Source organism: Carcharodon carcharias, chromosome 1 (assembly GCF_017639515.1).
Source record: "Carcharodon carcharias isolate sCarCar2 chromosome 1, sCarCar2.pri, whole genome shotgun sequence".
Lineage (NCBI taxonomy): Eukaryota > Metazoa > Chordata > Chondrichthyes > Lamniformes > Lamnidae > Carcharodon > Carcharodon carcharias.
Genome location: NC_054467.1, coordinates 250,280,459 through 250,304,478, shown reverse-complemented (window position 1 = coordinate 250,304,478; position 24,020 = coordinate 250,280,459). Strand labels below are relative to the sequence as shown.

The following is a 24,020-nucleotide window of genomic DNA, read 5'->3' as shown; positions in this document are numbered from 1 at the left end:
CTAGTTACACATCTCAGTGGATAGCTCTTTCACCTCGGAGTCAGAAGGTTGTGGGTATACACTCCTCTCCAAAGATTTGAGAATGTAATCTGACATTCCACTGCAGTACTGAGGGAGTGCTACACTGTCAAAGATGCCATTGTTCGGATGGGATGTTACACTGAGCCATCGTCTACCCTCTCAGGGGGATGTGAAAGATCCTACGACACTGCTTTGAAGACAAGCAGGGGAGTTCTCCCTGGTGGCCTGGTCAATATTTATCCCTCACCTGACATCACACGAAGAGGTTATCGGGTCATTATCATGTTGCTTTTTCTGGGGTCTTGAAGTGAAGTCACTGTAGTAATGTAGGAAATGCAGTAGCCAATTTGGACACAGTAAGATCCCATAAACAGTGGCGAGGTAAATTATCAAATAATCTGTTTTTAGTGATGTTATTCTGAGGGAATAAATATTGGTTGGGACACTGGGGAGAGCTCCCATGCTCCTCTTCGAAATAGTGCTGCGGGACCTTTTTCATCTTCCCAAGGGAGCAGATGAGGTGTCGATGTAGTATCATAATCTAAAGGCCAAAGCCTCCAGCAGTGCAGCACTCCCTCAGTGCTGCACTACAGTGCCAGCACAGAATGTTACACCACTGTTCAAGTAAAGGGGGAAGTCAAAATCCAGGTAACTGTATAACAGTAAGCTTCGCGGTTACTGTAGTGAAACTGCTGAAGACCCCAATAAAATGCAGAGTGGATGATCCATCTCGGTCTCCTCTGGAGGTCCTCAGCACCACATATGCCAGTCTTCAGCCAATTCGATTCTGTGTGTCTGTGTGTCTGTGTGTGTCTATGTCTGTGTGTGACTTAACTGAATTAGTCTGGGTGCTCTGATGTCAGAAGAGAAGTTAGGTTTGAAATGTTAATCAGGTAAACATGGGGAAGTTTAGAAACATAGTTGTCGAGGGAACATTTTCATTTTTTGAATAAACCAGACTAGAATGTTTTCAAAAGAGGGAGTGAAATGTGTCCCCTAGCCAGGTGAAGTTTAGAAACAGTGTATTTATTTTTCCCAAGGATACTGGTAAAACTTAGTGCTATGAGAGATTTTTATTATCAGGGAGATAAAGTCCAAAGGCATAGTGAATTGCATAGTTTGCATTCAAAGAGGAAGGTATGTATAAAGGAGAGAAGATTGTTTATAAGGGAAGGCATTTTAAGATCTTACAAGAGTGAAAAAGTCTTCAGCATCTATGTCTCAAGCTGCTGTCTTCAAAGGACCGAAGTTAAGAAAACTCATTTGGACTTTGTCTTGTTCAGGGTTTCATGTTTCTTTGCCTGGGTCTTTTAAAATCTATGTGTCTTACAAAAGTGTAACTGGGAGTTCGATTGATTAGGGGGGTTAGAGGTTATCTTGGTAGTAATTTGTAGATCTAGGTATGTATTTAAAAATCAATTCTCTTATTAATAAATGTTAACTTGGTGGTCTTATTCCTATTGAATTTAAGGCAAGCATCTCGAAAATTATACAAACTGCAAAACAAGTTGTGGCAGTTGTTTCAAGTTTCCCTTTGGGATTTGAACAACTCAGCGTTTACCATCGGCTGTGCCATAACACCATGTGAAATCAAGAAACAGCTGAAGGCACTGGATACTGCAAAGGATATGGGCCCTGACAATACCAGTTCTCTTCATTCCCCTTTCTTCACCCACCTCTATAACCGATCTTTAAATGTTGACATGATCTCGGTTTCAATCACTGACTCTAAAAGTGAATCTCACAGCCTCACAGCTCGCTGTGCAGAAGTGTCTCCATTTTATTATCCCAATGTGACTAAGTGGCTAGTTCCTATTTCGGTGCTTCCCAAAATTTAACACCTGGGGCAGAATTTTGCCTTTGTCGGGTGGGCTCGGCGAAGGCGGCCGGGAAGCTGACCCGCCCGTGATCAGGGGCCGGTCTGCGACTTCACACTGTGCGCGGGGAGGAGAGGAGGGCGAACGGGGAACTTTGCGCAAGCGCGCGAGTGAGCGCTTGAAAATCTCCCTGCGGCACAGAGCTGCCTCACGGAGACGAAGAGTTTTAAAAATTAGAAATAAAGATGTTAAAAATGTTATAAAACATGTCCCCTCGTGTGACTCTGTCAAAAATTATATTTTATTTTTAACTGGAAACCTCATCCGCCCGTGGATGAGGTTTCCGAAAAAAAATGCAAAGGCCGCTCGGCCTTTTCGCCTGCCCGCCTCCCAGCCCACCACCCAACACTTTAGCGGCCTTAACCGGCCTTTTAATAGTCGGCGGGCGCGCTGCCGATTCCCACGCGCGCCTGCCAACCGAGCTATCGCACGACTGCGTGTTGACGTCAGGATGCTCACCCGACGTCACCGCGTGTCATTTCACGCTCAAGCGGGTCAGGAGCGCGCCCACCCACTCAGCAAAAAATTCTGCCCTTGAAAATTAACGTGACGCCAAGAAAAACAAAACAGCGATGAAGCAGCATAATAACATTGAGTATATGAAGTTCACGTATTACAGGTCAATAGGTATATCCTGTAAATTGAAATTCAGTATCTCAAAGTACTTTGTGAAAATTTTATGTACTCGTGTAGCTTTCAGGCAAGCTATCCATATTTCTCAGTGACTGAATATTCAATGCCGTCTTCCCCCCCTATGCCAACGCACACATGCGTGCATGCTCCTCCCCACACAGCACGCAGGTCACCTGGTACTGGGCAGCAAGGAGGCATGGCAATTCGGAAAGCCCATGTCCCAGCCAGTGTGTTTTTTTTTAATTAGGACAGCACTTACTGCCCATCCCTAACTGCCATCGAAGAGTCAGCCACATTACTGAGAATCTGGAGTCACATGTAGGCCAGGCCAGGTAAGGAAGGCAGATTTCCTTCCCCAAAGGGGCGTGAGTGAACCAGATGGGTCTTTACGACAACTGGCAATGGTTTCACGGTCATCATTAGACTTTTAATTCCAGGTTTTTATTGAATTCAAATTCCACCATCTGCTGTGGTGGGATTAAGAACCAGGGTCTCCTGGGTCTCTGGATTACTGGTCCAGTGACAATACCGCTACGCCGACTCCTCCCTGGCTGATTCACCAACCACATGTTCCTGTTGTACCACCAGCTGTAGCCCTTAAAGAATTTTATATTTTCCTAACGTTTTTTAATTAAAACTTGCCATTCTTGTAAAGTTCCACCCCCACCCCCAGTAAACTGGTGTAAACTGATACTGGGGGAAAAGCTGCGCCAATAATCCTCTTCAGATTGGACCATTTAATACTGTGGTTAGGCAGGTTACTCCCCCACCAAAACCCTAACCCGCACCCTCTGTCACCACCCACGTACTCAACAATTTAAAGGCGACTGCTCCTCAGCCTCCAGTTATTTCTTTCCAGGTCAGTTGGTTTGTTCACTGACCTTCCTATCTCTCAGCGCACACCAGTTTTCAATGTGGATCAAGGAATAGGAACTCCTGAGGCTGTGAGTCCCCCGGCACGCGACTTTTCAAAATGCTCTTGAGAGATAAAAAAAAAAAAAATTCCTGGGGGTCAGGCTGCCAGAGTTGAGATCGGACCCAGAGGAAAGATTCAGCGGGAGAGAGCGAGGAAGTGGGGGAGGAGAAAATCAATCATTTACACTTGTTGTTCACCGTATTAGCACCGGGCGGGACTCTCCTCACACACTCGGAGATAGAGAGGCTGAGACACGAGCAGGGCAAAGGCAGGGCCGACTGCTGCCTGGGCCTCGGTACAGGGCGCAGGCTCGAAAGATGGAAGCCCGCAGCTGCATCTGCTATTACAATCACCCCCCATTAGGGGGCGGTTGCGACCCACAGTTTCAGAACAGCCGCCTTATCTGTAACTCTAGATCCATTCTGACCAACATCTTCCCCTGTTGTCATACAGTCTCTGTGCAGGACAATGGTTAATGACAATGACAGCTGTACAGTGACCCCTGCCAGAACTGGGTACAAGGTTGTCAAACCAGCACATTCACCTCAGTGTATCCCTCTGACCTATTCCTAATCTGCCCTTTTGACTGCAGCCATATACTGGATTAATGCTTTCATTGGCTAATCCACTATATCCCCTGGTTCCACTGTCCAATGGTGTGCTTATTTGTGCTGGATGCATTTTGTCGGTCACGACGTAAGAAAATAAGTGAACAACTGATATCGGTGAAACACTTGAGTTTCACTATTTTAATTTAAAACACTCTCTAATCCTACCCATAACAGAAATAAAAACAGAAAATGCTGGAGAGTGAAGCAGAGTTAATGGCCAGGATCTTTAGGTCGGAGAGCGGGGAAGGGGGGGTGAGGGCAGGACCCACTCGCCGGCGTGTGAAATGACGCGGGCTGACGTTGGGCGGAACTCCCGACGTCACCCCGCCCCATTTCAATTTTCAGGTCAGCGGGGGTGCAGCCGAATCGTCTGTGCACCCGCCAACCTGTCACCGGCCTATTGAGGCCATTCAAAAAGTAATCGACATAATTAATGGGCCTGCCCGTCCAACCTTAAGGGTTGTTGGCTAGGCCGAGAGCAGTGGCGGGCTTCAGAGAAAGCCTGAAACCTCATCCACGGGTGGGATGAGGTGTCATGAGGGTTTTTACAAATGTAACGATTTGATTTAAAGTGATGGACACGTCCCAACTCATGTGACAGTGTCACATGAGGGGACATGTCAGGGAAATTTTGTTTGTGCACCTTTACCATTTTTAAGTTTGGCGCCAATCTCCCTGAGGCAGCTCTTAGCCTCAGGGAGATGAATGTGCTCTTTCACCCGCGTGTGCAAAAGAGCGCACTCTCGGCTGAAGGAATACCATCCCCCCACCGCCAGCACAGGGAAGAGATAGCGCTTCCTGGTGGACATCACACTGGGCAGGCATTAATTGGCCCGCCCACGTAAAATGGTGGCGCTCCCCCAATCGGGGGCGCCAATCAGAGGCGCGCCTGCCCGCGTCCACTCCTGAACTTCCCGATGTTTCAGACCTGATAAAAGGTTATTCCCCTGCAACGTTAGCTCTGTTTCTCACTCCACAGCTGCTGTCAGACCTGCTGAACATTTCCAGCATTTTCTGTTTTTATTTCAGATTTCCAGCGTCTGCAGTTTTACCTTCACACATAAGTGACTGCAGCTTTTACTTGACTCACTACAATACTACACAAAACTCACTCCAACACGTAACACACTCCAGTCCTGCACAAGTCACACTCTGGTACAGTACACAACACACTCTGATGTGGAAAACTTGAGGATAACCTATTTATCAAAACGGGGATGCATTATAATATCGAGAGCTGAAGGTTCAACACTTTGATACACTCTCCTAGTAACCTCTATAGCTTCGGGAGTAATTCTTCATTATATAATCTGAAAAACACTATTATTTGTGTTTCTATTAATAGACTAGGAAATTCATCATGGGTTAGAGATGTCATTTAATTATCCCACTGCACTGAGCGCCTGATATACAGGGTTAATTGTTTTAATAGAAGAGTTTCACTGTTGCTATGGATTCTGGGATTGATTTCCTCCATTAATGCCTGCTGGTTCCCTCTGTTCTCCAGTGACAGAAGGCAAGGGCAAACACCAGCAAATACGACAACAGATAGGCAGCAAGGAACAAACAGAAATATATATTAAAACAACAGGAAATAAGAGACAAGGGGACAAGAGAGCAGATAAATTCACCCCCTCCGCCCCCCCCCAGTGCCATTAACGCAGGATGACTAGGCTGTTCTGAACATTGGCACATTTCAAAGAAATGCAGGGGTTTTCTCCCTGGTCTTCTGGCCAATATGTATCCCTCCACCAACACCAGTAAACCACATTATTTGATCATTATCGCATTGCTGTTTATGGGAGCTTACTGTGCACAAATTGGCTGCTGAGTTTCCTAAATTACAAAACTGACTACACTTCAAAGGTACTTAATCGGCTGCAACATCCTCAGTTTGTGAATGGTGCCATACAAATACAAGTCTTTCTTTCTATGACAACCCAAAACTTTGCCACCCGTATCTTAATCATGCTAAGCCCCATTCACCCATCACCCTGTGCTCGCTTGCTGACCTACATTGCCTTGATTTTAAAATACTCATCCATGTTTTCAAACCTCTCCATGGTCTCACCCCTTCCAATCTTTGTAGCCTCCATGACATAGCTGTGCTCCTCCAATTCTGGGCTCATAGAATTCATCATAGTACAATAGGAGGCCTTCAGCTCATCATGTCCAGGCAGGTTCTCTGCAGAGCAATCCAGTCAGCCCCACTCCCCCACTCTACTCCCACAGCCTGACAAGATTATTTCCCAGGAGTGTCCATCCAATTTCATTTTTAAATCATTGGTTGTCCCCGAATGCACCACGCTTGTAGGTAGCAAGTTCCAGGCCCATCCCTGATTTTTTTCACTCCTCCATTGGCAACCGTAGCTCCAGCTGTCTAGGCCAAGAGCTCTGAAATTCTCTCCCCTAAACGCCTCCTCCCTCGAGGATCTCCTTACAATCTACCTCTTTGACCAAGCACAACCTGAACTAATATCCGCTTCTGTGGCTCGATCCTGATGAAGCACCTGTTCTTTACCACTTCAAAGTTGCTACATAAATCTAAGTTGTTGCTCATATATTAAGACCACCTGCCTGCTTACTGTGGCTCGTCTGACAGAGACAGTGACCTCTCTTAATCACAGGAAGAAAAGAAATGTAAAATATCAAAGAATTTTTTTGTTTCCTCGCTCTTGTTTGTTTAAAAGACCAGCTCGTCATTTGTCAAAATGTAATACGTTATTGGGGGTGATGTGGCAGCGTTCCAATACACTGCTCATGTCTGAACGTTATGTGGAGAGAGTGGAGAAGCTGGGATTGCTCTCCTTAAGAGCAGAGAAGGTTAAAGGGAGATTAAACAGTGGTGCTCAAAATTGTGAAGGATTTTGATAAGAGTTATGGAGAAAAAATATTTGCATTGGAAGGAGGGTTGGAAACCAATGACAGAGATTTAATATAATTGGAAAAAGAACCAGAGGGAGATGAAAAAAATTCTTTTTAACACAATTATTTGCTGTGATCTGGAATGCAGCTCCTGACAGAAGCAAATTCAACAGTAACTTTCAAAACAGAACTGGATATTTACTTGAAAAGCAAAAAGTTATAGGTCTATGAGAAATGGGCAGGGGAAATGAGACTAATTGGATAGAGCTAGCAGAGGCATGATGGACTGAATGGTCTTCTTCTGTGCTGTGCGACTTTGTGATTCAATAGGTACCAAGTATCCAGCTATCCCTCTCCATTCTCCCAAGGGATCATTAATCGGGCGAGGGTGAGAACCCATCTAAGCATGTTATAAATCAGATTGACATTAACAATTAAACCAAACCTGGTTTTACCGTTTCCTCCAAATCACTACTGAAATGTGCCTTTAATTGGAATCTAACTGCAGGTAAGATTTACGATGTGATTAGCTGGTTTGTTTTGGTATGTCTCTCCTTCCCAGAGTTTATAAGAATTGACAATGCCCCTTGAGCAGCCTAGGCCCTGGGTCCTGGAATTCCCTCCCTAAACCTCTCCAGCTCTCTACCCTCTTTCAAGATGCTCGTTAAACCACATTTACTGCATTAAAGGCGCTCCATTTTGTAAGGTATTTTTGCTTGGTTCTTTCATTGGCTGTGCTGAGGGCTAAGAGGTATGTCCTTCCTAAGACAGAGGATTTAACTTTTCTTGATTGCACATTACTGCTGTTTTCACGTACAATTGAGGTGAGTAAAGCTTCTGTCCCCGGTCTCAGTGAAAATTTTATAGCGTCTTCAAAGTAATGGGTTTGTAAATAAACTAATTCTGCCCCTGCTGTTTCCAAGCACAGTCCAGCTGCTTCTAATTTCAAGGCTTAAGCATTTCTCAAACCACATGTTCAAGGAAACAGGCTCCAAACCTCTGAGCGTTTATTTTTCTTTCCAGTGTCCTATCCCCTCCTTCCCAGTGGGCTCAGAACCCTGCCAGATTCCAACTCCTTGAGCGCTGGCAGCACTTTGCTACCTTTCCATGTTTTAATTCCGAGACTTGTGTATCCACAGGCTATTCGGTCATAGGGTTCAGGATAATGACTGAGGTCAATCAGGTTCCCTTCCACCCATGATCACTTTCCCCTTTTCTCCAGGCATGATCCCTGGTTGATTTTGCTTCCCCAGCCCTCAGTTTAGGACAATTACAGCACATTTACCTTCTTCACCTATCCCAGGTGGGATCAGCAACAATGACAACATCTTGCATTTATACAGCACCTTTATAATGAAATGTCAGGCCCTGTCTACGAGGCTGCTGATAAGGCCAATCTTATAGCGCATGGAATCCCAATGCGAATATTGACCGGTGAAGGCAGGCTTTCAGTAGACAGCAATAGAGAACAATAGAGAGTTCATTGGATTGCTCCATTTCAAAGATGAATTTGAGGGCAGGATCAAGCCCATTGAGGTGTGTAAGGAAATCCTTACATGCAGCTGTGGATTCGAATATTGCAAACTTATCATCTATGTATCGTAAATATGCATGGGGTGAGAGTGATACCAAACAGAGTGAGCTGCTGAACCACATAAGGAAACATTAAAGAAGGTGACCAGTAGCTTATTTCAAAGGGATAGATTTTAAGGAACACCTTGAAAGAGGGAAGAAAGGAAGAGAGGCAGAAAGCTTTAAGGTTGGAATTCCAGAGCTTAGGGTCTCCGATTGATTAGCAAGTGGACTCTGATTGGTAGAGGCTTTGTCACAGGAATGCATCAAGGAACACCTTCCAACTAAACAAAGCTTGCAGCACAGCTATTCCCTGGTGCATTCGCCCAATGCAATGCCTCATCCAATCAGAATCAACTTGCCCAGCTTGAATTTCAACAAAAACCCGGGGGACAACTGTTCCCTGGTGCATCCTCCATGGCAATACCTCTACCAATCAGCACACTTTACTCATTACGTATAAATTGATGTTCCCTTTGAAATTTAGTATTCTTGTGTCTGTCCTGGTGAGTACAAGATGGAAAGCTTTGACAGAAATACCTCATGTTCTGTACTGCCAAGTGACAATTTCAGAAGAAAGAAGGGATGAAAGAGTTGGCATTCATATAAGCACCTTTCACAACCTCAGGACATCCAAAAACTTTTTACAGCCCATGAAGTATTTCTGCAGTGTAGTCACTGTCATAGTGTAAGAAAAAAACACAGCCAATTTTCCAACTATTCAAACAGCAAAGGAATTCTCAAAATGTCCTGACCTAAATTTAGCCCTCACCCAACATCTAGCAAAAATAGACTAATTGCTCACATATCTTATTGCTGTTGTGATTGTGACTCATTCATAATTCAGACACTAGAAGGGTTTAAAATTGAAAATGAGGAGGTATTGGATAGGTTATCTGTACTTCAAAGTTGATAAGGCACTGGGACAGGATCCAAGGATACTGAGGGAAACGAGAGTGCAAATTGTGGAGGCACTGGCCATAATTTTTCAGTCCTCCTTAGAGATGGTCTCAGAGGACTGGACAATTGCAAGTGTAACGCCCTTGTTCAAAAAAAGGTCTAAAGATGAACCCAGCAACTACAGATTCCACCCTCCAAAACAGCACTTCTGACATGTATTCCTTCTTCCTTAACCAAGGTTTCCCACCGACTGTGGTTGGCAGGGCCATCAAATGTGTCCAACGCCATCTCCCGTGCCTCTGCCCTCACATCTTCGCCTCCCTCCCAGAACATTGTCCTCACTTTTCACCCCACCAGCCTCTGCATTCAAAGGATCATCCTCCATTCATTTCCACCAACCCCAGCATGACGCCACCACCAAACACATCTTCCCCTTCTGTCAGCATTCCATAGGGGCCATTCTGTCCAGGACACCCTGGTTCACTCCTCCATGTCCCAACACCTCATTCCCATGCAATCGCAGAAGGTGCAACACCTGCCCCTTTACCTCCTCCCTCCTCACTGTCCAAGGGCCCAAACACTCCCTTCAGGTGAAGCAGTGCTTCACTTGCACCTCCTTCAATTTGGTCTACTGCATTCGCTGCTCCCAATGCAGACCGCTCTACATTGGGGAGACCAAACGCAGACTGGGTGATCGCTTTGCGGAACACCTTTGGTCTGTCCTCAAGCATGACCCAGACCTTCCTGTTGCTTGCCATTTCAACACCCCACACTGCTCTCATGCCCATATGTCCGTCCTTGGCTTGCTACAATGTTCCAGTGAAGCTGAAAGCAAACTGGAGGAACAGCACCTCATCTTCCGAACTTAACATCGAGTTCAACAACTTCAGACCATGAACTCTCTCCTCCATCTTCACCCCCTTTTTTAATCCCTTTTTTAAAATGTAATTTTTATTTACTTATTTTCTTCATTTATTCATTGTTTCATTCCCTTTTTTATCCCTTTTTCTATCCTTTTTCCCCAGCCAACACACCTTCCACCCACCCCACCCCCAAAAGGGCCTTCTGTCACTTGTTCTATGTTATTCTTTCACAGAGTGCTGACTCTTGTTCTGCTATTCACACTTCCTGCTTTCTTACCTTTATGCCACTATCAGCACCTTATTTAGTCTTCACCACTACCTTTGTCTTGTGTCCATGACATCTTTGTCAATCTCTTCTGAGCCTCCATCTATCGCTGACTTTCAATCCTGCTTTACCTGCTCCACACCGCCCCCTCTACACAGTATAAATTCACTTTCTATTTATCTTTAGCTCTGAAGGAGAGTCATACAGACTCAAAATGTTAACTCTGTTTCTCCGTCCACAGATGCTGTCAGACTTGCTGAGATTTTCCAGCATTTTCTGTTTTTATTTCAGCAACTATGGGACAGTGGGTTTAACTTTGTTAGTTGGGAAAATTCTAGGAACAATAATTAGGGTCAAAATTAATAGTCGCATGGACTAACATGGCTTAATTCAGGAAAGCCAGCATAGATTTCTTAAGGGAAAACCATACTTGACTAACTTGCTGGAGTTTTTCGAGAGGGTTGATGAGGATAATGCTGTTGGTGTGGTCCACAGTGCAGTCCACTGTGATACAGTGCCACACAACGGACTTGTGATCAAATTTATATCTCATGAAATAAATGTGAGAGTAGCAACGTGGATACTAAATTGGCTGAGTGACAGGAAACAAAGAGTAGTGATTAATGGATGTTCTTCCTGCTGGAGGAGGTTTGTAGTGGAGTTCCCCAGGGGTCAGCATTGGGACCCTTGCTTTTCCTGGTATATGTTAATGACTTAGACCTTGGTGTACAGGGCACAATTTCAAAGTTTAATGCATATGATATAAAACTTGGAAGCATTGTGAACTGTGAGGTGGATAGTTCAAAGGGACATAGACAAGTTGGTGGAATGGGCAGACAGGCGGACAGGTAGCAGATGATGTTTAAAGCAGAGAAGTGTGAGATGATTCATTTTGGTAGGAAGAACATGGAGAGACAATATAAAATAAAGGATACAACTCTAAAGATGGTGCAGGAGCAGAAGCACCTGGATGTATATGTTCATAAATCACTGAAGGTGGCAGAACAGATTGAGCGTGCAGTTAATATAGCATACAATATCCTGGGCTGTGTTAATAGGGGCATAGAGTACAAGAGCAAGGAGGTTATGCTGAATTTGTATAAGACACTAGTTCAGCCTCAGCTGGAGGATTGCGTCCAGTTCTGGGTGCCATACTTCAGGAAATATGTGAAGACATTAGAGAGGGTGCAGAAAGGATTCACAAGAATAGTTCCAGGGATGAGGAACTACAGTTATGAAAATGGTTTGGAGAAGTTAGGACTGTTTTCCTCAGAGACAAGATGGCTGAGAGGAGATTTGACAGAGGAATTCAAAGTCATGAGGGGTCTGGACAGAGTAGATAGGGAGAAAGTGTTCCCACTCGTGAAAGGATCGAGAATGAGAGGGCACAGATTTAAAGTAATTAGTAAAAGAAGCAAAAAAGCGATACAGGGAGAAACTTTGTCACACAGCAAGTGGTTGGGGTCTGGAATGCATTGCCTGAGAGTATGGTGGAGGCAGGTTCAACTGAAGCATTCAAAAGAGAATTGGACTGTTATCTGAAAATTACATATGTGCAGAGTTATGGGGACAAGGCAGGGGAATGGTACTAGGTTGAGCTGCTCATTCGGAGGGCTGGTGCAGACACAGTGGGCCCAATTCTGTGATTCTGTGAGATCTTGCTGTGAACAGATTGGCTGCCATTCTTGACTACATATCAAAGGTAAATACCCACAAAAGTGCGGGGCATCCTGAGAAAGGAAGCGGGTAATCAAATGCGGTGCTGAAGCAACACTGCATTATCAGAGGTGACTATTTCTTTCAAATCATGCACAAAATCAGCTGCTCACTCAGGTGGATGTAAAAGATTGCTCCAAGAGAGAGAGACAGAATGAAGGCATGGGCTTGCATCTTCTTTGCATCTTTCATGACCTCAGAGTGTCCCAAAATGCTCGACAGCCAATGAAGTACTTTTGGAGTGTGATAATGTAGATGTCAATGGTTTCATGTCCCATTGTATGCTTGAATCTTGGAGTGAACCTCTTGGGTAAAAATGATTGTGGACAACATGACCAATGAACACTTAAGTCTCCTGTATCAAATCCACCCCCCACCCCACCCCCCACGCCCCCACCCCCACCCCAGCCATGTTTAAATCCATTTGATTTATAAAACACCAGTCAACCTCACTTGACATAAGGGTTCAAGACCAAAAATAGCTCTCAGTTGAAGTAGGATTAGATGGCAAGAAATAATCAGACCAGGGTGTTCAGATGCAATTCAGTCTCAATTTTGAAGCTACAGATTCTATCTTTAGTTTTAGATAATACTTTCTGTTGTTTTTATTTACTGTTAAATAGCAACATTTATTTGAGAGGCAGACAAGTGGAGTTGACCGGAATACAGACTGAGAAGCCAAGAGCTATCAAACAGCGCTACCACTGGTGGAAGGATATAAATACAATGTGACATGTTTACATGGGAGAAGGGGAAAGAAGAAGTTTGACAACAGAAAATAAACTCTTAGAGACAGGAATTGTGTGCTGTAAGAGGTACAGATTTGACATAATAACATCAGTGATTTCTACCCTGATATTCTCTGGGCTAGATGGGACACATTAACACCTGGAATAACAAATGCAGTGAGTGAGCTATATCTCCTGAGTGAGACCTTCTATTGATAATAGTATCAATGCCGATCTCATTACTAAAGTCCTTTCACCTCCACTAGTTGCTGTCAAGCAAACGAGTACTGAATACTCATCAGCAACAGGACGATTTGCAATTATATTTAGTTTCTTACAGTGCAACAGTAAGTACACTTGAAACTCAAGTCTTTCTTTTATCTCAACAGTTCTCTGGTAGTGAAGCAGAAGAAAAAAAACCAGTTCAAATGTTTCAATTCCCAGTAAAAATCAGTAACATTGGCACCAGAAATACTGAAGTTCCATTTTAAGGTATACAGGATCAGTGCAGACAGGTTTTATTGGTTTTCCCTTTCAAGGATATGGTAAGTGACTTCCTTCGTTCTTTTCCTTTTATGTCAACTGCATCTCTTGCCCAGACTTGCCTTTATAAAGCACCTGTCAAGGCCACAGGATGTACAAAAAGTACTTTACAGTTAATGAAGCACTCCTGAAGTGCAGTCACTATTGTAATGTAGGAAACATGGCAGCCAATTTGTGCACAGCAAGATCCCACAAGCAGTAACATGAACAAGCACCAAACAGTCTGTTTTTATGATGTTGATTAAGGGAGAAATATCAGCCAGGGTACAGTGGAGAACTCCAATGCTCTTCTTCCACTTGTACCATGGGTTCTTTCCCAGCTGAAAGCACAGACTGGGCCTCAGGTTGATTATGACACCTCCAACAGCACAGCACTCACTCAACATTGGACTGTCAGACTTGATTTTTGTGCTTAATCCTGAAGCAGGATTTGAACTGGCAGCCTTCTGACTCAAAGGCAAGAGTGCTATGCACTGAGCCACAGCTGACAATTGTAGATTGATTGGCTAATCCCAGTCAGGGTGGTCCTTGGGCCTACGTCTGACTAAAGGTTCATAGATACGCATTAGTCTCATTAGCCCAAAAGGGAGAACTCATTACTTGACCTATAGGGAGCGTTGGAGTTAACATCCATCCTGTTCTTAGTCCACCTTCCAGCGCTAACCCAGCAATGGTGGCAGAGATTCTTCCAACAACAAATGTGGTTGCATCAGGCTACCTAAGCATGGGAAGAGGCTACCTGAGCTTTGGGGGGGAAGCATCATCGGCTGATCCCAATAGGATTCCCACTCTGCTACATTCGTGGGGTTTCTCTGTGGCAGACATAACTGCACAACAATAAGCAGCATGGGGGACCTTGGGTGGTTTTCCTTTACCAGCCTCCCTGGGTGTCACCACATTAATTTGATTGTGGAAGCAGTGGGGCATTGAAGAGCACAACTCGACCCTGTCTGCGCACCCCAGCATCCACTTCTCAGGCAAGGGGTGGCATCACTAGGGTGATAGGGAGCTGGGTGGATAAAAGTAAAATGGCCACCAGATGTAGGCCCAAAAACCACCCTGACTGGGTTTAGCCAATCAATCTACAATTACTAAATCTCCCTTGGTTCTCAACAACCCAGAAAAACCATCATAAAGTAAAGAAAATATGCTTGAGCAAGACCTACCCTGTTAAGAGGTCTATTCAACCTCTCCGGCCTAAAACCATGGAAATTACTGTCTAGCCTCCCATGTCCTGCTTTCGTTGGATCGACAGCAGCAACTGGCAGCTGATATTTGATTACAAACAGATTCCACTTGTCACCCATACCCGGATACCTCACATTCCTGTCTAATTTGTTTCGTACATTCTTGGTTAAACAAACAGCTGTCTTCACTTAAGACAAACACTCATACGTCTGTGCTACCCAGATCAGTAAACTGACAGCTCTTTTTGTCTTAAATAAGAAATGCCACGAGCGGGGAGAAAGAGAGAGAGAGAGAGAGAGAGAGAGAGCAGGCCAAGAGAGTGAGGGGGGTGCAAGAGAGAGAGAGAGAGAGATTGATGAATGATAGACGGAGAGAATGCAAGAGAGACCGTGAAAGACTGAGCGAGGGACAAAGTGAGGAAGAGGGAAAGAGAGAGAGAAAGATTGAGAGTAGTAGAAAGTGAGATTGCATGAGATAGAGCGATAACAGGAGAGGACACAAAAGGGTACAAACAAGAGAGAGGGAGATTGCAAACAAGGGGAACAAGAAAAAGAGGGTGATTGGCTCAGGACAGAGAGGGAAGAAGTAAACCATTTGCAATTCGAAGGGCTTAAGGGCTAGAGACAGAAGAATGCCATTTTATAGCACAGGAACTGGGGAGGGTTATGGGACCAAAGTGGATCGATGGAGTTAAGATACAGATAAGCCATGATTTAAATGATTGGCGGAACAGGCCCAAGGGGCTGGATGGTCTCCTTCTGTCCTTTGACTCGACTGTAGATTGTTCCATCAGTCCCAATCTCAAAATACACCACCACGTGTGTTACAGAAGTGAATGTTGTGATTTTGCACTCCTACTGCAGCAATTTCCCGAGAACATGTCATGGAAATTTGAGTATGGTGGCTGTTTTGCTGTTGGCTCCATTTTCGGTCTGTTAAAATGAATCGCGAGACAGGGCACTGGCAGCGCTAATGTATAAACGTAGCTGATGTTATGCTGCTGCCATGGAGGAATTAGAATGATAAAGTGTATCACTAATCAGGGCCACTTCACTCGCCACAATCTTTAAAACTCACGCCACCCTTCATCTCCCTTCTGCCAGTGGTTAAACTGTTCAAGATGCACCAAGATCATCAGCATAGAATTATATTGGGTCTACAGCATAGAAACAGGCCAATCGGCCCAATTGGACTATGCTGGTGCTTATGCGACACACATGCCTCCTCTAACCCTACTTCATCCCTCTCTGTCTGTCTATTTCTTTCTCCATCAACCTCATATCTACCCTTTAAATATAGTAATGCTATCATCTCTGCCACTCTCTGTGTAAAGAGGTTTCTCCTGAATTCTCTATTGAATTAATTTGTCACTATCTCAAGAAGTGCGACACCATCCAGGGCAAAGCACTCCGCTTGATTGGCACCCCATCCACCACCTTAAACATTCAATCCCTCCACCACTGGCGCACAGTAGCAGCAGTGTGCACTATATAACTCACCAAGCCTGCTCTGACAGCACCTTCCAAACCTGCAACCTCTACCACCTAGAAGGGCAGCAGACACATGGGAACACCACCACTTGCAAGTTCCCCTCCAAATCACTCACCGTCCTGACTTGGAAATAAATCGCCATTCCTTCACTGTCGCTGGGTCAAAATCCTGGAACTCTCTTCCTAACAGCACAGTGGATGTACCTACAACACATGGACTGCAGCCATTCAGGAAGGCAGCTCAACACCACCTTCTCAAGGGCAATTAGGGATGGGCAACAAATGCTGGCCCAGCCAGTGATACCCATATCCTGTGAAAGAATTTTAAAAATCTTATGTTTATGGCTCCTAGTTCTGGACTCACCCCACAAATGGAAACGTCTCCTTCATGTCTACACGTTGCTTTGAGTTCCCCAACAAGGTGACCTCCTGGCTGGCTAAATGTCACTCTGATGGGACAGTGACACACTTGCCTGTAACAATGTCAATGTGAAATCTCCTCCTCACAGTGGACTGAATGCCATTAAAAACAACTCTTTTTGTTCACCACACAGTAATTTCATTATTCTACAGATATCAATCAGAAAAAAAAACATTTTCTCTCCAGCTCAATAATCTGCATTACAACTGTTCCCATGTACATGATTAGAAGTGCAACATATAAAACGATGACCAGGAGTAATACAATTATAACTTCCGGTGAGAATTGGCAGTGCCATAGAATGATATAGTACAGAAGATTCCTTTTGCCCCATCGTGTTTGTGTCAGCTTTTTGACAGGACTATTCAATTAGCCCCACCCCCCTGCTCTTTCCCCATGCAAATATTTTCCTTCCAAGTATTTTCCAATCGCTTTTGAAAATTTAATTATTCCACCTGCTTCCACCACCCTTTTGGACAGTGTATTGCAGATCATGACAACTCATTGCGCTAAATTAAATTTTCCTTATCTCCCCTCTAGTCTCTTTAAATCTGTGTCGTCTGATTAATGTCCTTATTTGCCCTATTGAACCTTTTCAAGCTTTTGAACACCTCGGTCAAATCTCCCTGTAACCTTTTCTGCTTCTGAGGCAAACAACCGCAGCTTCTCCAATCTCTCCACATAGCTGGCTCATCCCTGGCACCATTCGAATAAATCTCTTCTGCACCCTCGCCAAGGCCTTGACATCCTTCCTAATGTGTGATGCCCAGAATTGAACACAATAATCTAGCTGAGGCTGAACCAGAGTTTTGCAAAGGCTAGGCTTTAATTACAATAGAAAAAGGAACAGAATGATCCATCAGGCTAGAGGATGGTTTTATATACTTAATATCAATAACCTAAAACTCAGGAAAATATTAACTGGCTGTTTTGCTTCTTCAAGATTTCTGTAACAGAATTCATTGACACTAGAGAGTTCCTTCTTATTTACCATATCTAAATGCAGACTTTGTCTCCAGACTGAAATGATAGTGCAATTCTTGCAGGATTCCCCCCCTTTAAATTAATCCTTTATCCGCTGTTCTCTCCCTCAGAGACACAAAAATGAAAGAGATCCAGAAAGTAATTCAACACCTCCGCATTCGAAACACGGTACAGAATAAACAAGCCATAGCAACAACTTGAAATCCAAAGCTTCATTTGTTCAGACAGCAGGCAATTCGACTGTGGATGCATCACAGTCCGATCCTTCCCTCACCGAATGCCCAAACCCTATCAACTGAATGGAGTGGATTTCCGGGTTAGTGATCGAGAGAGGGAATCCTGGCCGATAATTTCGCTCCCTGCTCGAGCTAGGGGAAGGGCATGGGACAGGAGAGGAGACCGAAGTTGATTGCAGTTCATTAAACATAGCACCAACCAAGAAACACCCATCTCTGCACAGCCCTGGAAGTGAAGCTTGGGATCTCCTGGCTGACCGGACTCAGCTCCCCAACTGGCTGCATGTCTGTCAATCCTCAGTGTCAGTTGTAGCTCGGTTCATCAAAATCTCACCTCTAGATCTCACTGGTTGAATCCAGCTCACAGCTCACGCTACAAGATCCCCTTCCCCAGAAAATTCCGGGCCACTGTTTCATTTTTCTTCACCATTCCATTACAAAGTTATCGAGTATAGATCGCACAGGCACAAGTCATTTGGCCCAAATGATCCATGCCAGCATTTATGCTCCACACAAACCTCCTCCTACCTTTCTTCCTGTAACCCGACCAACATATTCTTTTATCTCTGAAATCCTTAGCTAACTGCCCCTTAAATGCATCTATACTACTCATCTCAACTACTCCCTGTGGTAATGAGTTCCACATTCTCACCACTGTCTGGGTAAGGAGGTTTGTCCTGAACTCCTTATTGGATTTATTAGTGACCACCTTATGTTATTAGCCCTCAGTTCTGCAAGTGGGAGCATCTTTTTTTAAATTCATTCAAGGGATGTGAGTTTCGCTGGCTGGGCCAGCACTTATTGCCCATGCCTAATTGCCCTTGAGAAGTTGATGGTGAGCTGCCTTCTTGAACCACTGTAGTCCATGTGATGTAATTACCCCCACAGTGCTGTTAGGAAGGGATTTCCAGGATTTTGACCCAACGACAGTGAAGGAACGGTGATATATTTCGAAGTCAGGATGGTGAGTGGCTTGGAGGGGAACTTCCAGGTGGTGCTGTTGCCCTTGGCCTTCTAGGAGTTAGAGATTGTGGGTTTGGAAGGTGCTGTCTAAGGAGCCTTGGTGAATTCCTGCAGTGCATCTTGCAAATGCTACACACTGCTGCCACTATGCGTCGGTGATGGAGGGAGTGAATGTTTGTGGACGGGGTGCCAATCAAGCGGCTGCTTTGCCCTGGATGGTGTCAAGCTTCTTGAGTGTTGTTGGAGCTGCACTCATCCAGCTAGTGGAGAGTATTCCATCACACTCCTGACTTGTGCATTGTGGATGGTGGACAGGCTTTGGGGAATCAGGAGGTGAGTTACTCATCACAGGATTTATTCTCTCGCCTGCTCTTGTAGCCACTGTACTTATATGACTAGTCCAGTTTGGTTTCTGGTCAATGGTAACCCCACAAGGTGTTGATAGTGGGGAATTCAGTGATGGTAACGCCATTGAATGTCAAGGGAAGATGGTTAGATTCTCTTTTGTTGGAGATGGTCATTGCCTGACACTTGTGTGGCGTGAATGTTACTTGCCACTAGTCAACCCAAGCCTGGACATTGTCCAGGTCTTGCTGCATTTGGACATGGACTGCTTCAGTATCTGAGGAATCACGAATGCGCAATCATCAGTGAACATCCCCACTTCTGACCTTATGATGGAAGGAAGGTCATTGATGAAGCAGCTGAAGATGTTTGGGTCTAGGACACTACCCTGCGGAACTCCTGCAGTGATGTCCTAGAACTGAGATGATTGACCTCCAACAACCACAACCGTCTTCCTTTGTGCTAGGTATGACTGCAACCAGGCAGAGAGCTTTCCCCCTGATTCCCATTGACTCCGGTTTTGCTAGGGCTCCTTGATACCACGCTCGATTAAATGTGGCCTTGATGCCAAGGGCAGTCACTCTCACCTCACCTCACCTTACCTTAAACCCTTTCATAATCTTAAAGTCTTTTATCAGGTCACCTCTCAGCCTTCTCTTTTCTAGAGAAAAGAACCCCAGCCTGTTCAATCTTTCCTGATAGGTACAACATTTCAGTTCTGGTGCCATTCCAGTAAATTATTTTTTTTTGCTTCTTCCCCAGTGCCTCTATATCCTTTTTATAATGTGGGAGGCTAGAGCTGCGCACAGTGCTCCAAGTGTGGTCTAACCAAAGTTCTAAACAAGTCCAACTCCTCTGGTTTTCAGTTCCATTCCTCCAGAAATGATTCACAGTGCTGCTTGCTTTTTTTTTGATAGGCTTAGTAACTTGCATTGGTGCTTTTAATGATTTGTGTATCTGTGCACACAGTTCCCTCTGTTCCCCTACCCTGTTGAGGCACTTATTGTCCAAGGAGCATGTGGCTTTTTTTTCTACCAAGACACCTTACCTTGCATTAACCTATACTGAAACTCATTTGCCAATTATATTCCTGTCCTGTAAGTTTATTGATGACTTCCCATTGCAATCCTCTCGGTATTAACTACACCCCTCCGTTTAACTTCCCCTTCAACCCCAGTCCTGGGAGATTCAACCTTTGGGCTTCACGGGGCCACATGGGTGCATGTTTTCAAGGAATGAGGGCCACATTTAAAGTTTAAACCAGTACTCCTACTACCAGGCATACTGCAACCAGCTGCTGATATTAATTGATCGGGATATTCTGACTTACAATCTTACTGCATCAGAGGCCAAACAGCCCATTGTGCCTATGTTGGCTATGGAAAGAGCTGTCCAATTAGTCCCACTACCACCCCTCGCCGCTCTTTCCCATTAGTCTGCAAATACTTCTTTTCCTTTTCCCAATTCTCTTTTGAAAGTTGCAGTCGAATCTGCTTCCGCCATCCTTCCAGACAGTGAATTCCAAAATGTAACTCACCCAGTAAAAAAAATCCCTCCTCATCTCCCCCCTCCACACCCTAGTTCTTGTCCCAATTACGTTCAATCTTTCTCCTCAGCTTGCTGATTTTTCTTTCTCTTTAGGTACCCTGACTAAATCCTGCATGATTTTGAACACCTCATCTAAATCTCTCATTAACCTTCTCTGCCATAAGGATAGACTTTGGGCTTATCCATTTGAGAACACCCTTTTGCAGGCCTCTAGAAATTCATACAAGACACTCTGGACAGAAAGTACAAACACAACTGAGTTATCTAGGCCTCAAAATTTCAATTGCCAGGGATCCATGCAGGCCTTTGGGAAGCAAGATGGACATCCTGCAATAAACCATCCTTCAACAAATACCCCTACCCAGCTGGATGTCTCCAACCATTGACAGGCAGGCCCTAGTTATTAGTCCCTTCTTTCCCCCACTGATAACAAGACTGAGATCATGGATCTGGGGATGACAAGCCTTGGGCGGGGAGGGGGGGAAACCATTCTGCAGCTCAGCACACCAACTCCATTCACCTCAAACAAGAGTCACTCCTCCACAGGTAAATCCAAACCGAGTAACACTGACACCCATTGGAGAAATAGTCACCAACCTAAAGTGACAACAGGTTACTCTGAGCCCCTGTTACAAGGGTGGAACAAACCCCTTGTCGTGCACATTCAAAATTCACCAGGCTGGGAGCCAAGAGCCCAGCAAGAAAGCATATCCCTTACCTGTCAATGATCACTGGGTCAGAAGGTGTTTCGTTCCGGTTTCCGCAGCTTTTCTTGTCACAACATCGGCTGCAACGAAAACAGAAATGCGTGGTAAATTAATGGCCTCAGGTTACTAAAGGTTGATTCCCAGAAGGTAATAAATGACTCTCAATGAACCAAATTACATCCAGGAAGGGAGTTCCAGGCCATTTCGACCCAGCGGCAGTGAAGTAACGGCGATATAGTTCCAAGTAAGGATAGTGTGTGACTTGGAAGGGACCTTGCAGGTGATGGCGTACTCATGCATCTGTTGTTCTTGTCCTTTAGTTGGTAAAAGGTCATGGATTTGGAAGGTGCTGTCGAAGGAGCCTTGGTGAGTTATTGCAGTGCATCTTTTAGGTGATACACGTTGCTGTGACTCTGTACTGGTAGTAAAGGCAGTAAATGTTTAAGGTGGTAGATAGGGTGCCAGTAAAGCAGGCTGCTCTGTCCTGGATGGTGTCAAGCTTCTTGAGGGTGGCATTTTTATAGCACTTTTCATGAGCTCAGGGTGTCCCAAAATGCTTTACAAACAATTACATACTTTTATAAGTGCAATCACTGTTCTAATGTAGGAAATGCAGCAGCCAATCTGCGCACAGTAAGCTCCCACAAACAGCACTGTGATAACAGCCAAATGATCTGCTCTTTTGTGATGTTAAGGGGCAGGATTCTGGGGATAACTACTCTGCTCTTCTTTGAACTAGAACAGTGGGATCTTTAACAACCACCTTAGAGGGCAGATGGGACCTCAGTTTAATTCTCACCTGAAAGACAGTTGAGGACAGAAAGTTAAAGGTATCTGGGAGATATGAAGGGTAATAGTTAAGACGGGGCACAGTGAAAATAATACAGTTGGGAATAACTTAGATAGCGAATATAGACTGTTCATTGAATTACATGAAGAATCGCAGGCAATTTGCAGTTCCTGCATCGCAACAGTGAAGGAACTGCAGGGCTTTGGGATCTCCTGAGGTCATGAAAGGTGTGACTTTTGTTCTTCCTTAATGGCAGAATCTCATGATCATCCATTAAAGAGTCGCTCATAATGCAGCTTACCCAACTGGACCACTGCCTAAAGAGGAGCTTAGCATCTGTACGCAAATGAAACTTGGGCCTAGAAACAGTTGGTTCAAGCTTCCCAGCTGTTACAGTGAGCAAGGGGGCAAGTATACTCCACCCATGGGTAAAGAGAATGCCTCCACCTTTGGGATCCTTTTGTGGGGTCTTACAATCAGAGTTCTTTCAAAAGGTACACTGAATGCCCTGAAATCCCACCACTGAGACGATCTTTAAGACTGCTTTGCCACATGCCCACACTCAGAAAGAGGCCTCACCATTGAGGGAAGATGATGGTGTAGTGGTGATATCAATGGATTTTATAATCTACTGACCCAAGTGAATGCTGTAGGGTTCAAATCCCACCATGACAGCTAGTGAAATTTAAATATGATTAATAAAATCTAAGTAATGAAAACTATTGTCAATTATTGTAGAAAATCATCTGATTGATTAATGACCTCTGGGGAAGGAAATCCACCAACCTTACCCAGTCTGGCCTACACCTGACTCCAGAACCACAGCAACATAACCACTCTGAGCCGCTAGAGATGGGGCAACAAATGTTGGCCTTGCCAACCAGCAATGCCCTCATCCCATCAAGGAATTTTTTAAAAAGTAAAGAATTATATTGTATCTACAACACAGAATCAGGCCATTCAGCCTGAATAATCTATGCCATTGTTTATTCCCCACATGAGCTTCCCCCCAACCTCTCTGCACTCGACTCCATCTGACACCATCAATCTATCTTCCTATTCTTTTTTCTCTCGGTTTATCTAGATCCACTTAAATACATCTTTGTTGTTCATCTCAACTGCACCTTATCGTGATGAGTTTCATATTCAAAGCCACTTTCTGGGTAAAGACATTTCTCCTGTTGTTCCTGTTTGATTCATTAGCGACGATATTTATAGCGTTGGTCACAAGCAGGAATGTCTCCCTTATTTCTATCCTATCAAACTTCTTCATAATCTTACAGACCTCACTCGGGTCATGTTGGAGCAGCAAATGGCTGATTTTGCTGCAACTTAGGCCTGGGTGCCAGTCAGTCACGCCATTTGCACACTGCACTCCCTCTTCGACTGCCAGAACCCGCATGTACTTCCAGATTCAGGCCATTAGCGTAAGCAAGATGGTCTGTGGGTGGAGACCTGCCCCTTAGCAGGGCCTCTCATCTGGAAAAGGGGGCAGAAATTCACCTGTAAACTGAGACCCTTCCCTCTCCAGTGGACGGAAAAGATCACAGGACACTATTTGGGTGGAGCAGGAGCATTCTCGTCAGTCTCCCGGCCAGTACTTATCCCTCAACAGAATCAAAACCGAAAAACAGCAGTATAGTCAGTGACACAGGGCACTGAGCAGGGAGGGGTTACTCAGTGATACACTGAGGGAGTTGGATTAACATCAGTAGAGAAACAGTCAGTAACACAGGGTGCTGGGGGAGAGGGGTTACTGAGTGACAGTGTGAGGGAGCTGGATTAACATCAGTAGAGACACAGTCAGTAACACAGGGCACTGGGGGAGAGGGGTTACT

The 24,020-nt window shown here is 44.8% G+C and overlaps 1 protein-coding gene across 7 annotated transcripts in view; it reads right to left on the bottom strand.

The window, feature by feature from the left end:
- Positions 1 to 24,020, bottom strand: part of LOC121279046 (transcription factor COE3-like) — a 472,564-nt gene that overhangs the window by 405,465 nt on the left and 43,079 nt on the right. For all 7 annotated transcript variants that reach the window (XM_041189853.1, XM_041189893.1, XM_041189864.1 and 4 more), the window contains exon 6: positions 21,404 to 21,472. In XM_041189853.1, coding sequence (XP_041045787.1) covers positions 21,404 to 21,472 — 69 coding nt within the window. The remainder of the gene's footprint in view (positions 1 to 21,403; positions 21,473 to 24,020) is intronic.